Source organism: Lontra canadensis, unplaced genomic scaffold (assembly GCF_010015895.1).
Source record: "Lontra canadensis isolate GAN:19392208 unplaced genomic scaffold, GSC_riverotter_1.0 scaffold59, whole genome shotgun sequence".
In the NCBI taxonomy this organism is placed as follows: Eukaryota; Metazoa; Chordata; class Mammalia; order Carnivora; family Mustelidae; genus Lontra; species Lontra canadensis.
In genome coordinates, this window is record NW_022631053.1 from 4,378,483 (window position 1) to 4,394,147 (window position 15,665).

Below are 15,665 nucleotides of genomic sequence, written 5' to 3' on the forward strand. Positions count from 1 at the left end.
AAAATCAGATCCCCTACTCCTAGATCTCGCATTACCTCTAACCACATTCAGCTTTGTGCTATGATTATTTGTGTACATGTCAGCAAGCCAACAGATTTTTTATAAATATTTTATTATTTGAGAGAGAGCATGAACAGGGAGAGGAGCAGAGAGAGAGGGAGAAGCAGACTCCCTGCTGAGCAGGGAACCCGCCCCCAGTCAATAGATTTTACACTCTATTTGGGCCAGGCCATCTCCTTATACCTTATAAAAAGTAGCCAGTTACTCATTAACCTGATACCAGAGTCTATCAAAAATCATAATCTGATTCTTACCTTTATCTGTTTCGTAGGGTGCTAATCACATTGTTAAGAAGTTAACAGTATTGCTTCTGTAAAGGGAAGTATGGTCAGGGTGTGAGCTATCTCATTCCTTGAATATAAAGCATGCTTAGCCTAGCCATATACCAAGATAGATATTCTAACTTTTCTTGGATTTCTGGCCAAGATTAATCAAAACCATGGAATTAGATTGGGAATTAAACTCCTTTTTTTTTTTTAAGCTACACTCAGTCCCTCAAATAATGATTTTTCCTTTATATAAATAAATTTGACAACATATCCTTTATATTTTTTCCTTTGATCCAGAATTGATTGCTGTAGAAGCACTGCCATTTATACCCACATCTGCATTGGAAGCACAGTTGTACCAAACAGTGTCTTAAAGTGTTGTTCGGTATTTCCTAAACTTGGCCCAAAGGGTCATTATTGTAGTTTTACATGACTAAGTTTAGCTGAACTGTTCGTTGCTTTTGTGTCTTTCTCTCATTAGAATAAGGGCTGACAATGTTTGGTGAGTCAGATACAAACTGGAAAGCAGGTAGACAAATATATATTATTTGTACATTCAAGTTTACTTCAAAGAACATATGTAGAGGGACCCCTGGGCGGCTCAATTGGTTGAGCATCTATCTGACTTTTGATTTTGGCTCAGGTCGTGATCTCAGACTCATGAGATTGAGCCCCGAATTGGGCTTTGGGCTCAGCATGGAGTCTGCTTGAGATTTTCTCCCTCTGCCCCGCTCCCTGCTTTCATGTCCTCTCTTTCTCAAATAAATAAAATAATTTAAAAAAACAAAACATGGGTAAAATTAAGATTATTTTATCCAGGAAAAGAGATATTATTAAAAACCAACACTTATAACTTATTCTGTGTCAGGGTCTTTTCTTCTTTATCTTATTTATTCCTCATATGGGTATTATGAAGGAAGTACTTTTGTTATGGATGAGAAATCTAAGTTTTAGGAATGGCCCAAACTCCCATTTAGATGCATCTGTCTCTAATGTCAGACCTCCTAACATAGAGGCTTCTATGTTACCTTCCAATATGGGGACTAACAAGTAAACAAAAACAATAAAATTAGCATTATTTTCAGACAATACTTGAATTGGAAGAACGAGTACTACAGGTGGGAAAGTGGTGTGGACTTTTAGGGTGGCCGATTACTTAGTTCGCATCACAGGACTTTTAGTGTGAAATGGCAGCCCAAGCTGCTTGGTCAAGCTCACCGTGTTCCGTTGTTGTCAAGGTTGTTAGAAGCAGTACCTGATGAACCGTGCATTCTGTCAGATCAGTTATGTTTTGTGGTAGTCAAGAGACCGGTGAGTAGTAGTTTTCACTCTTCAAATAAGGAAACTATTGGCTCATTTCTAATCTTACCTCTTCTGGACAAAGGTTGGAACTCCTTTGGTAATTACTAGGGCAAAAACTCCTTTGGTAATTTCTGGGACAAAAACCAAACAACCTAGATTAATGGGTAGAGACTGGATGATTTCAGGAGCATGGCTTTATGTATTCTTTGACTCTAAGGGATTTTAGAAAAGAATTTCAGAATAGGGGTTTTGTCCTCTGAATTTAAAGTACATTATACTGGGATGCCTGGGTGGCTCAGTCAGTTAAGCATCTGTCTTTGCTCAGGTTATGATCCCCGGTTCCTGGGATTGAGCCCTGCGTCAGGCTCTCTGCTCACCAGAGTCTGCTTCTTTCTCTCTCCCTCTGCCCCCTCCCCACTCATATGCTCTCTCTCTCTCTCTCTCTCTCTCAAATGAATAAATTTAAAAATCTTTAAAAAAAAATAAAGTGCATTATACTTCCCCCAGTTGTTAAGATGGTTAAAATGTAAAAATAATAAGAATTCTAACAAAAGCCAATTCTAATATATTATACCTAAAATATTCTTAATCCTATTAAAATGTACTTAGTATTTAAAACATATCCTCTCCTTAAATTCATATCAAAACACCTATAATGGTAGGTATTATTCTCCTTTTTAAGCAGAAGAAACTAAAACTGAAAAGATTATACAGTTCGTTCAGGTGAACAAAAGTTACGATTTCAAGTAAAATCTATCTTGACTTAAAGCCCTTGCTCTTTATATGATACCATGACGTTTCCCCAGCTCTCTCTCCAAACCAAGGGGTCAGTGCCACAGAGTTTGGGGAGAGAGAGCAGCCAGAGGAAACTTGGATGTAGGTAGAACCTAATTTGGATCTGAATCTACAGAGATGCCAGTTGTACTTCCCCTGGGATGTAACTCAGAAGAGTGAAATATTTCACTCCAAATGTGACTTTGGAACAGACTTAAGTTCAGGAGAAGGCCAACTGATGTTTGCACAGTGAGGTCAGTCATAAAATGATGGAACTGGAAGAGACCTTAGAGATCATCTGGTCTAACCTTCTCATTTTACAGAAAACTGCAACCCAGATATTGAATCATTTGACCAAGGTTATAGTTTTTGAGAGAACCAGTAGAGGAGTGTGGTTCTGGTGGTCTAGGGCTTTCTATTCTCTCAAGGCTCACTACTGCCAGTCCTTGGATGCTGGAGAATCCTCTTCTGTGTCTAACATTCTGACTTTCTTTATTGCATAGGTATTTCAGTATCTGTAGACGAGATGGAATCAGCTCCGTTTAATAGACGGCAATGGACTTCAGTATCATTGAGGGTAACAGCCAAAGAACTTTCTCTTGTCAACAAGAACAAGTCATCGGCTATTGTAGAAATATTCTCCAAGTAAGTGCTGATCCTGGTCCAAAAGGACCATCTGTCTTGAGCAAACATTACCACCTGTCAGAGAAATCAGTAAAGGAAGTACATGGTGTAAAATGGCCTTATTGAGCACATTCTGAAATTTAAGCATCATACAAGGTGCAGTGGAGAAGGATGATAATAATCAGGAGACACATTCTCTATCCTGGAATTTTTTTGTTTAGTTGGGAAAAGAAAAAGTTATAAACACAAAAGGTAATTATAAAACACATAGCTCTTAAGCAAAGTGTCAGCAAATACAAAATGAATGGGAGTAGGGACCAGAACAGAGTAAGGGAGAGAAAGTGACGCTCGTGGGCAGAAGCTAGTGAGGAAGGTTTTCCAGTTGAGATGAGTTCTGAGGCAAGTTTTGATTTAGCTGAAGGGAGTGTTAGGCATACTCTGTATCTGCATTACCCAATATAATAGCCACTACATATAAACCTATTTAAATTTAAATTAGTTAAATTTGAATAATATTTAAAATTCAGTTCATCAGCTGTACTAGCCACATTCCAGTGTAGCTGGTGGCTGGTGGCTACCATATTGGAGATCACGGAAACATTTCCCCATTGCATAACATTCTGCTGAACAGTGCAAACTCTGTGGCCAAACTCTGGCCTGCTGGCTGCCCATTTTAGTAAATAAAGGTTTATTGGAACATGGCCGTATCCATTTGTGCATTGTCTATGGCTGCTTCCATACTACAGGAGCAAAGTTGCAGCAGAGACCAGAAACCATATGGCCTCAAAGTCTAGAATATTTATTATCTGATCCTTTAAGAAAAAGTTTGCTGGCCGCCCCCTGCTTGGGCCATGAGTTCCTTGATAGGAGTGTCCCTTTCCTGCTGATTTTATATGCCTAGCACGTGTATGGCAATGTACAGCACGGTGACTGGAACAGAATAGGCACCCAACAGATGTAGAAGGGATAGGATATGTAAATAATATTACAGGGATGGCAAACACATTGATTTTACTGAAACAGAGGAGGAGCTTAGGACAGGTGGTAGGTTTACCTCATGAGTAGAGTTTGTTCATTAATAGGAAGCTCTTATACATTTAAGGGAAAAAAGATGGTCAAGATTTGAAGAAAATGTTTCTGGGAGCTTTAGCATACAGCTAAATACCAATAGGAGGTTTCTGTAATCTACAATGTCACCTTTTCTTCAGTAACAAATGCATCACGCACTTGCTCTGTGGAAAACATTGCCCTTCCAAGCTCTTGACCTTGGTTGCTGCTTAAGATAGAGTGAAGGTGGAGGGAGACTGCATGGTCCTTTTACCTTCCACATTATGCATTTTGTATTACTATAATTTTATAACAAACGTATTGTTCATATCAAAACAAGAAAATCAATGAAGATATTTCAGATAGAGATATGGAAAGCTCTTAAGATTTAATCCCTGACCTCAAGGAAATTAATAGTATAGGTTAGTATAATTTATATAGTAGATGAAGTCCCCTAACTCCTTCATCTTCTCACATGGGGTGCCTATTAATAATACGGTGTTCCAATTATCTGTTATCGCATAAGGAAAAAAATCCCCCAAATTAATGGCTTGAAATATGAACACTTATTTTGCTTGTGAATCTCCAGTTTGGGTAGGGCTTGCCTCTGCTTCCCTTGGCATTGGCCAGGGTGGCTCAACAATGGGCCGAAAATTATCCAAAGGCTCACTCACTCACAAGTCGGGTTGTTGCTGCTGGCAGTCCACTGGGATCTCAGCTAGAGCCCTGGTCAGAATACCTACACATGGCTTTTCCATGTGGCTGCTTGGCTTAGTTAGCTAGGTTCCAAGGGAAAGCATCCAGAGGTAGAGGGAGGGAGGAAACAAAGGAAGAAGGGAGCCAGGGTCAGGGGTTGTGTGGCCTTTTATGACCTAGCCTCAGACGTTACACAGGATTACTGTTGCCACATTGTCTTCATTAGAAGCCAGCCCCTAAGGCTGGCCCATTTTTGGAGGGAGGGGACTTTGACTGTATTTTTTTTTTTTTGCTTTTAATATTTTATTTCTTCATTTGAGAGGGAGAAAGAGAGAGCACAAGCAGGGGAAGAGGCAGAGGGAGAGGGAGAAGCAGACTCCCCGCCAAGCTGGGAGCCCGACGTGGGGCTCCATCCCAGCACCCAGAAGTCACGACCTGAGCGGAAGGCAAACACTTAACCAACTGACCCACCTAGGCGCCCCTGGCTGTACTTTTTAATGGAGGGATGTCAAAGGTTTTTTGGACATGTTTTAAAAACCATCCTATATGGCTTCCCTAGCCCCTCCCCTAAAGATTCAGAGTCCATGTTACAACAATGAAAGATACTATTTTAGAAATAATTTCTTCTTTTCTAGAGTAGTCCATCCAGCAATCTGGGGCATTATCAAATATTTTATACAGGTAGTGCTCTGGTCTTACTTAGCAGGGTCTGGCAACCCAAGATTCCTAAAGAAGTTTGATAAATACCCACACTCACTCACAGTAACAAGGAGCAGTTATGTAGGTGACTAACACTAAGAAATTTCATAGGCACATTTCAGCCTTAACCGTCTAGCAGCATGTCAGCTTTACATTCAGATGCGTCTTTAATCTGACCACTCCTCAGCACCTGCACAGCTCTAAAGCTGAGTCCAAGCTACCTCCGTCTCCCCTTAAGTTTTCTGCAGTAGCTCCCTGAATGGCCTCACTATTTCCACTTTTGCTGCTATATAGCCAATTATCCACGCTATAGACAAGAACATAAAACAGATCATATCCGTCGTTTTTCAAAACTCTAGTGGCTGTTCTAATAGATGATAAAAGGAAAGTCCTTGCACTAATCTAACTGAAAAAAAAAAAAAGATTCTGATTCCATGTGTCTGGGATGGGGCCTAGGAATTTGTGTTTTCAGCAGGTATCCCAGGTGAATTTTACTTTCAGGGATGTTTAGTTTACCTTCCGTTGAAGAGATAGACTTATGAACTTGCAGCGGTGAGCTTGAACATAAAACAAAATGAATATGGTTTCTGCTTGGTTCCAACAGAGGATCGTGGAAACTGACCTTGAATAAAGGAAATAGGAAGGCAAGAAGTCCGACATGGAGAAATATAAAAGGGAGAAGCGACTGGTACAGTTCAGGTTAGCCAGGTGATAGAAGGCCTTGGATGCCATCCTAAGTTTGGGATTTAGTTAGATGAACAACGGGAACAGTTGAAGGTTTTCATGCAGAGAATGACATCAGACTTGTATTTTAAAGAAAGATGTTTCTGGCAACGGTGTAAAAGGTAGACTGGCAAGGTGAGAGCTTGATAGCATAGAGAAGAGCGGTAAGACTCTCTCAAGAACCCAAGTGAAAGCTCTTGAGGGCGGAGGGCAGCAGGGATGGAAAGGAAGACAAGGAATTGAGACTTTGTTGAGATGTGATTAATGGGACTTGGAAACTCCCTCTTCTGCAGAAAGACTTCACATTCTTACCCTTTTCACCCTGGCTAGCCCCACCTCTTTGTAGCTGAACTTGGCTTTCCCTCCTCTTGCATTCTGTCTCAGAGCCGTTGCCGCCTACTCTTTCTGCACATGCTTCCCTGAAATATCCTGGGGCCAGGAGTCAAGGCTGCCACTCTCCTACATCTCTCCTACTGGTTCCCATCCATTGTGTTTCACTCCTTGTTCTGAAGTTCTGAACCTGTGCTTTGAGGCTCACATCTAACTAGACTCTTTTTATCCTCCCCCTCATTGCAGTGGTGTGCCAGCCGCCTGGCCAAGCTCCTCACCTTCACTGGGGACACTAGCTTCCAGCTTCATTCTCTTCTCAGTGTCTCTCAGCAAGGGTGCTGTGGGCATTTTCCATGAGGCAGACCTTCCTTCTGCAGGATGTTCATCATCTTGCATTCCTCCAAATGCTAGTAGTGCCCCATGACATTGTGGCATCCAAAAAGAGGGGGGGTGGAAGGGAAACCCCAGTAAGATGCCCTCACACATTTTCAAAAGTCCCCCAGGGCCAGTAGGGCCCCCAGTGAAGAATCACTGGTCCACTGAACCTGTTTCATACTCTGGATCTTAACCTCTTGATCTTCCCTGCTTCTTTAACCTGCACATTGTCTGTCAGAGCCTTTCATCCAGTCCCAGCCTTATCATCATGCAGAATCCATCTCTGGAATGTACACTGGGAATACACTCTCTGATTGTAGCCTCCTGTCCTAATACTGTTCCACTCTTTTATTCCCACTGATGCTGTTCTTGGGCCAAAACAGGACACCCAGGCCCTGGATTTCGGTCTCCTTCCTGGCTTCACTTCCTTTCCTGCCTACCTCAGTTGGTCGCTTCAGTGCACTCTCACCCCTTCCTCAGATCCCTTCCCACTGGCCCGCTGCCCGGGCCAGTTCTCAAGATAGAGGAATCAGGTCTTGTAGCACTGATGAGAGGAAGTTGGAAAAAGCAGTTCATCTTCGAGGACTTCTTAATCTTGCAGAGAGAAAGCAAAAAGCAATCTTGGAGGTCACCTTCTCATAGCATAGCAGGGTGACTGTCTTTTCTCCCTGAAGGTTATAAGGGCAAAGGACAGCTGTGCAAAACTGTAAGCCCCAAACCCATTAACAGAATCAGTGTGCCAGGCACCCTGCTAGATTCTTAATAGAAACAGATACTATTTCTAATCCTAACAAAAACTGTATGAGGGAGGGATCTTAGGCTTATTTTATAGCTGAGAACACAGTGAGCGTACACTAATTGGATTTGTTTCTACCTAGTATTTTTCATCTGATTCGTATATTCTAATGTACTGAACAGGTTTTGAGGAATGAACAGAATTGTATTTGGTAGGCTGAGAGGACGGTGGTGACACTGCAGAGAACCACAGGACGTATAAGGCACAGAAGTACAACAGGGTGACAGGGTGTGATGTGTACTTAGGACAGTAAAGACCAGAGACTCGGCCTGGACCTCTTTTCCATCTCACGCTCAGCAGAGACTCTGAATCGACATTGCTGATACTGCTTATGGCTTTTAGAGTTCACTCACCATAGGTTCCCAAAGCAGATTGCCAGACTAGGTTCCACAAAGCAACTACTAACCTGGTGACCTGATTTTCCCTTATTTTCAAACACCCCCAATTACGGGGTTTAGAATTCATAAATCTTCCACAAGACTAGTTAAGAGACTGTAGGAACCCTTAGGAAGTTTCTGATCAGAGATTAATGTAAAAGTGGTATTTGGGGGAAGCTTAATCTGGCTAATGTTTATAGAATTAGCTGGGCTTTACTTTCTCATTTTTAGCACATTTTACATTTATTTGTACATAAGAGAAATTTTTCTAGCATCAGAGCTTGCATCTTATGAGTCCTCTGTAGCTCCAGACTTGTTTCTTTTACTGAACCTCTATACTATATAAATCATTAAATTTGAGGTAAGAAAGGTCTTATTGATGAGTCCATTCAAGCGGCTAGCTTTGGTTTTACTCGCCATTGACTTCAGCATGACATAATCCTTTGCTTGATTAAAATGTTACTCTTTTGGTGGAATTTGGTTTCTTGGCAGCAGACTCCTCTTTGACTTACATTTTTGGAAGTAAAGGAAATCTAGCTCAGTGGTTTCCAACCTATCTTAATTGAGTTCTTCAGAGGAACCTCAGAGGCCAGTTCTGGGAAGATGGGAAGATGTGAAGGGCTGAGCCTGAGACCTTCCACACCAGCCGTCTTGCTTTGATCTCTTTCATATGTTAGGTTCTAAAGATATCATTTGAAGAGAGGATTCTGCGGTGAAAAGAATTTTAAAATCCCTGATCTGGCTAACCTTTGCCCCATTCCTCTCACAGACAAGGAACTTGATATCCAGCAATTATGATGCAGTTCACACCCCAAGATAGTGGCAAAGCTGAATAGAGCCGATCCCTGCCCCCCATCAGCCTCCCCTCATGTCACAGTTCCTCCCGCTCTTGTGATAACTTTCCCCATAACATCGTCTGAAGAAAGAACATGCTTTATATTTAATCTTCTCTGACTGTTCTTCCTTCATTAAGAAAAAATTGACCCTCAGATCTCTCTGGCTAACTTCCTCTCCCCCACGCGCACCCCCCCCCCACCATTTTTGCTTCTCTGTAATATATTAGTGGTGAAATAGTTCCAGAGGAAAATACATTGCCTAAAACTTGGGAGTTTCCATTATCCCTTTGCTCTATTTGAGGGCATACAAGCAAGAGTCATAGCTCAGGAACTCTATTCTGGCCTTAGAAAAGTTTGAGGCACTGTTATTACTGCCAAGATAATTTTAGCGTCCTCCATCAGCTGCCTGCCCCACAGCTGAGCATTAATGAGCAGTTGCAAGATTAAATTCTGTGTGTGAAGAAGAGGAGACTGGAGGACAAGACAATCTGGGGAGGGAAGAAGGATGAGATTTTAATTATAGAAATGTTACTGCAAATATTTTTTACCTCAAATTTGGGTCTTCACAATGCCTTTCCCCTCCCCGGCCCCATAACATCAGCAACCTTCATGTTTTGTCGTCAGAATAATGCTAGTTGCTCTGAGTTCCTTTGAGGAAAGTCTGAGGCCTGAATCCTAGTCTCACTCTGAATTCAGCAGTATGTCACCTAAGCCTCTCTTAGCATCCTGAGAGTGCAAAATGGAAAAAACCCAAGGCGATCACTTGGAAAAAAGCAGAGGTATACAACCTTTCCTCCCTGTGCATCTACTATTTAGCAATAGCTCATTATAAATAAAGGGTGGGGAGATTGGAGAGGGAGTTTCAAAACCTAATTCAAGACAGCCACCAGCATATACACCTGTGTGTCTTGCACATGGCCTCAGTCTAAAAGAACAGGATTGAAGATGAAAACTATTCCGGGCTTCTTACTTTAAATCTATGTTTCTGTTAAGACAGTAAAGGGAAGGGAACCTTTGAGCTTATTTACTCAACTAACCACAGTGTAAATACTTTGCCTTGGAGAACAGTTGACTGAAAATAAACCTGTCTGCTAATTGGCTCTGCCTCTCGTAGATCATATTATTGCTGTAGTATATACTGTAGATGATTACCCAGGGGGGTGTGGAAACAAGGTTCAAGGCCAATTGTAAGTTCCTTTCCTTCTATAATCCACTTTTCCCCCTGCATTTCCAATTTTAGAGACTGTCAGACAGATGTATTAGTGCAAGTGGGGAAAATACATGTACAAGAACATTCACCAAAGTGCTAATTGTAATGATAAAAACTGGAAACAACCCAAATGCGCATTAAAGGGTATGGGTGAATTAACTATATTTATAATGGAAGAGGACTGCCAGGGTTCTCTGAGCCTTCCGTCCTTGTAGCCTTTGTCTCACATGACTTCTCAGCACTTTGTCCTTCCCACATTTTTCCTTCTCGTGGCTTCTCTGGCAGTTTCCTGGTTTTCTACCACCTCTCTGTCTTTCCCTTGTCATTCTCTCTTATCACCTCTTTCTTCTCTTCTGAATTCTAAATGTTAGAGTCTCTAGGACCTCTTCTCTCACTACACACTCTTTGTAGATGATATCATTCATATACTCCCATGGCTTTACCATCTGTGGACAGACAAGTCCTAAATTTATATTGCTAGCTCAGATCTCTCTTCTGAGCTCTAGACACATGTATCTAATCACTGCTACCACCAAATGGCTAACACTGAACTCCTTATCTCCCCCATCCCCAAATTTTCTCCTCCTCCAGAGTTCCCCATCTTAGTAAACAGTGATTCCATTGACTCAGCTGCCAGAAACCTGGGAATTGTTCTTTTTTTTTTTTTTTTTTTTTTATTTATCTGACAGGCAGAGATCACAAGTAGGCAGAGAGGCTGAGAGAGAGAGAGGAGAAAGCAGGCTCCCTGCTGAGCAGAGAGCCCGATGCGGGGCTCAATCCCAGGACCCTGGGATCATGACCCGAGCCGAAGGTAGAGGCTTAACCCACTGAGCCACCCAGGCGCCCCTGGGAATCGTTCTTAACTGCATCTGTGCCCTCCCTCATGGCCAATCCTGTTGATTCCACCTCTGAAATACATCTCAAGTCTATTCACTCTCTTTCTCTTCAAGACCACCAACCTGGATCATTGCCAGCATCACCTCCCACTAATGCCACCTCCTTTCTCAGCCCCTCCAGTCAATTCTCCATACAGTCTCTGGAGCACTATTTTATTTTAGGCTACTTTTTAACTTTTTAAATTATCAGTTTCAGAGGAGGAACTTAGTGATTCATCAGTTGCATATAACACCCAGTGCATCAAGTCCCCTCCTTAATGCTCATCGCCCTATTATCCCTCCCCCCTACTCCTGCCTCCAGCAACACTCAGTTTGTTTCCTATGATTAAGAGTCTCTATGGTTTACCTCCATCTCAATTTTCATCTTATTTTATTTTTCCTTCCCATCACTTATGTTCATCTGTTTTGTTTCTTAAATTCCACATATCAGTGAAATCATATGGTATTTGTCTTTCTTTAACTGACTTATTTCAGTTATTTAGTTCTATCCACATTGTTGCAAATGGCAAGATTTCATTCTTTTTTATGGCTGAGAAATATTCCATTGTGTATGTATACTACATCTTCTTTATCCATTCATCTGTGGATGGACATCTGGGCTCTTTCCATAGTTTGGCTGTTGTGGACATTGCTGCTGTACACATTGGGATCCATGTGCCTCTTTGAATCACTATGTTTGTATCCTTTGGATAAATCCCTAGTAGTGTAGGGTAGCAGGGTAGTGAGCCGTAGGGTAGCTCTATTTTTAACTTTTTGAGGAACCTCCACACTGTTTTCCAGAATGTCTGCACCAGCTTTCATTCCCACCAACAGTGTAGGAGTGTTCCCTTTTCTCTGCATCCTTGCCAACATTTGTTGTTTCCTGACTTATTAATTTTAGCCATTTTGACTGGTGTGAAGTGGTATCTCATTGTGGTTTTGATTTGTATTTCCTTGATGCTGAGTAATGGGGAGCATTTTTTCATGTGTCTGTTGGCAATTTGTACCTCTTCCTTGGAGAAATGTCAGTTTATGTCTTCTACCAATTTCTTGACAGGATATTTTGTTTCTTGGGTGTTGAGTTTGTTAAATTCTTTATAGATTTTGGATACCAGCTCTTTACCTGATAAGACATTTGCAAATATCGTCTCCCATTTGGTAGGTTGCCTTTTACTTTTGTTGACTATTTCCTTTGCTGCGCAGAAGCTTTTTATCTTGATGAAGTCCAAATAGTTCATTTTCGCTTTTGTTTCTCTTGCTTTGGAGACGTGTCTAACAAGAAGTTGCTGTGGCTGAGGTCATAGAGGTTGCTGCCTGTGTTCTCCTCTAGGATTCTGATGGATTCCTGTCTCACGTTTAGGTCTTTAAGTCATTTTGAGTTTATTTTTATGGAGCACACTTTCAAAAACATGAATTGGATCAGCACCCATTCCTTGTACCTAGGATTATGTTCAAAACGCTCACCATGGCCCACAAAGACTCTGCCTCCCCACACCATCTTTTGCCCTCTCCCCTTCTCACTGTGCTCCAGCAACACTGGAGTTCTTTGTGTAACTTATACACCTGAGACACTTTCTTGCCTCGGGGCCTTTGCATGTGCTAGTTTTCTGTGCCTGGAATGCTTCCCCCACCGCACCCTCCCCCAACCCGGGCCTTGTTTTGCCTGGCTAACTCCTCTGGTCAAACTTCACATCTCAGTCTAAAGGTCATTTTTGCAACAAGACTTTCCTTCATACATACAACACACACGTGCACACAGCCCACCCACTGCCTTCTCAATTTGGTTCCTTTGTTAGGTTGTTTCATAATACTGTGTTCTTTTTCTTTGAAGGATTTATTGTTATATATGTGTGTGTGTATATATGTGTGTATATGTGTGGGTATATATATTCATGTGCTTATGTGTTTAACCTGTAAGCTGTCTGAGAGCAGGAACTGTATCTCTTTAGGTTATTTCTTTTCCTACTTTTCTCTAGTGCTTGGAACATATTGCTTAAGTGAAAATTCAGCTGTTCTGAAATGGAGAAAGGGAGATGCCAAATAGTATGTACAGAGCTGCCTGGGTGGCTCATTCGGTTGAGTGTCGGACTCTTGGTTTTGGGTCAGGTCACGATCTCAGGGTCCATCCCGGGATTGAGCCCTGCGTTGGGCTCCATGCTTATTAGCAGGGCATCTGCTTGAGGTTCTTTCCCTCTTCCCCTGCCTCCCCCCACAGTAAATAAATCTCAAAAAAAAAAAAAAAGAATAGTATGTGCGATACTATCCCATATTTGTTACTTTTTTAAAAAAATATGTATTTTGGATGCTAACCCCTTATCAGATATGATTCACAAATATTTTCTTTCATTCCATGGATTCCCATTTCACTCTGTTGATGATTTCCTTTGAAGCACAGACTTTGTTACAGTTCAGTTTGTCTACTTTTTCTTTTATTGCCTCTGCTTTTACTCCAAGAAATCAATGCCAAAGTCAATCTCATGAAGCTTGGTCCCTATTTTCTTCTAAGAGTTTTATAGTTTTAGTTCTTACACTTAGGTCTTGAGTCCATTTGACTTAATTTTATATGTGGTGTTAGGTAAGGGTCCAACTTTTATTGTTTTTGCCCATGGATATCCAGTTTTCCCAGCATCACTTGTTGAAAAGACTGTCCTTTCCCTGTTAGATGGTCTTAGCACCTTTGTTGAGAAGCCTTTGACTACATATGTGAAGGTTTATTTCCAGGCTGCATTCCATTCCATTGATCTATATGTCTATCTTTATGCCAATATCACACTGTTTTGTTGTTGTTTTTTAATTGTGGTAAAATGTATATAACACATAATTTATCATTTTAACCATCTTTAAGTATACAATTCAGTGCATTAAGAACATTCACATTGTTGTGCAGCCATCAGCACCATCCCTTTTTCTTTTTTATAGCTGCATAGTATTCCAAACAAGAATAGGTTGTATTTTCTTTATCAGTCCTCTGCTAATGGACATTCAGCTTGTTTTCAGTATTTTGTTGTTACAATTAATGCTATGACAAATAGTCTAACATAAAAGTCATTTTTGCTTTTGTGAATATATCTATAGGACAAATTCTGAAACAAAATTGATGAATCACAACACTTGTGCTTTTGTGATTTTTGTAAAATTGACAAAATGCCTTCCATAAAGGTTTTATTAATTTACCCTCAGTATTTAGCTTTTTAAAAAATTTTATTTATTTGCTAGAGAGAGAGCGAGCACAAGCAGGGGGAGCAGCAGGCAGAGGGAGAACAAGACTCCCCACTGAGCGAGGAGCCTGATGGGGAACTCAGTCTCAGGAACCTGGGATCGTGACCTGAGCTGAAGGCAGATGCCTAACCAACCGAGCCACCCAGGCATCCCAGTATATAACCTTTAAAAAAAAAAAAAAATCTTTTCCTACTTCATAGGTGAAGAATTTTAGTGTAGTTGGAATTTTCATTTTGAAATTGAACATCCTTTTTGTTTAAGAACCATTTGATATCCTTTTGTGTGAACTGTAGGTTTGTATCTGGGCCCATTTTTCTACTAAGTTGTTTGTGGTTTTCTTATTGATTTGTAAGGGTTCTTTTTAATTTATGAAAATTAGTCATCAGTCTGTAATATAAATTGCCAGGTATCTTTCCAGCTTGTCACTTGCCCATTATCTTCCATAACCTATTTTGGTCAATGAAATACCAGAGATTTTTGGAAGCCTTTCACCCTACTTCGTTAGAAAGCTCTGGTCAGTTGCAGAGTAATTCCCAGCCTGGTGAATGAGATGCTTATTAATATCTGATTGTTAAAATTCAAACAGTGTCAGAACTGGAAGAGACCTTAGAAATCTTCTCACATAGTTATTTAATTTTATAGATGAGGCCCAAGTAAATGGAGTGATTTAACCCAGGTTTTATAGCAGCAGTTATGCCATATATAAATAGAGAGAGAGGGGGAGAGAAACCTTTGACTATATTTGAAATATTATGTGCCAGAACCAGGGCATTTTTCATCAATCTTCATTTTGAACGAAGTTATTCTGCGTAACACACGCTAAGAGAGTTCTGAACTTATGAAGATATTTTTTAATTGAAAGTTGTTTTTGGCAGAGACAAGGGCCCTTCCCCATTCTGCTTTTTATCTTTTTCTCTCACTTCCTTTTCCTTCTCCAAATGTCTTGTGAATTCAGAAATTCTACCTTAAGACAGAGAACAAGTGGGCCTTTTCTAAGGTGTGTTGATGCTGAGTTGTAGGCATGTAGGCTCAAGGGAGTCACGGGGTGGGGATTCTCTGGGTAATAGCCCTTTCAGTGTTTGACTCGGAGGCCCTGAGGAAGCCAGATGAGGTGGTTCTGGGTGGTCTGGGAATTTGGTGCAGCCTAGACACCCCAGCCCATCTTTGTCTTCAAATGGAGAAAACCTACTCCCCCCTGAAAAGTCCTGGGACTTCAGTTGTTTCTCAGAGATCTTCTGGTCCAAATAATAAAGATGATTAAAGTAATAATAAAATTAAAATAATTAAACCATACATGCCTGTTTATCAAATCTAAGATGCCGTCCCCTGTAGCCTGGCCACTATTTCATGCGTCACTAAGAAAAAATACTACTAATTAAAAGGACCGATGCTTTCTTAGCACATAAACTTTTCTCACGTATCACCCTTATACATACCTAAAACAGTAAAGTAA

General features: G+C 41.0%; 1 protein-coding gene across 4 annotated transcripts in view; it reads left to right on the forward strand.

Moving 5' to 3' along the window:
- LIMA1 (LIM domain and actin binding 1) overlaps positions 1-15,665 on the forward strand; it is an 89,783-nt gene that overhangs the window by 29,865 nt on the left and 44,253 nt on the right. For all 4 annotated transcript variants that reach the window (XM_032876820.1, XM_032876817.1, XM_032876818.1 and 1 more), the window contains one exon: positions 2,909-3,050. In XM_032876820.1, coding sequence (XP_032732711.1) covers positions 2,932-3,050 — 119 coding nt within the window. In that variant the 5' untranslated portion in view covers positions 2,909-2,931. Of the gene's footprint in view, positions 1-2,908; positions 3,051-15,665 lie in introns of those variants that run through there.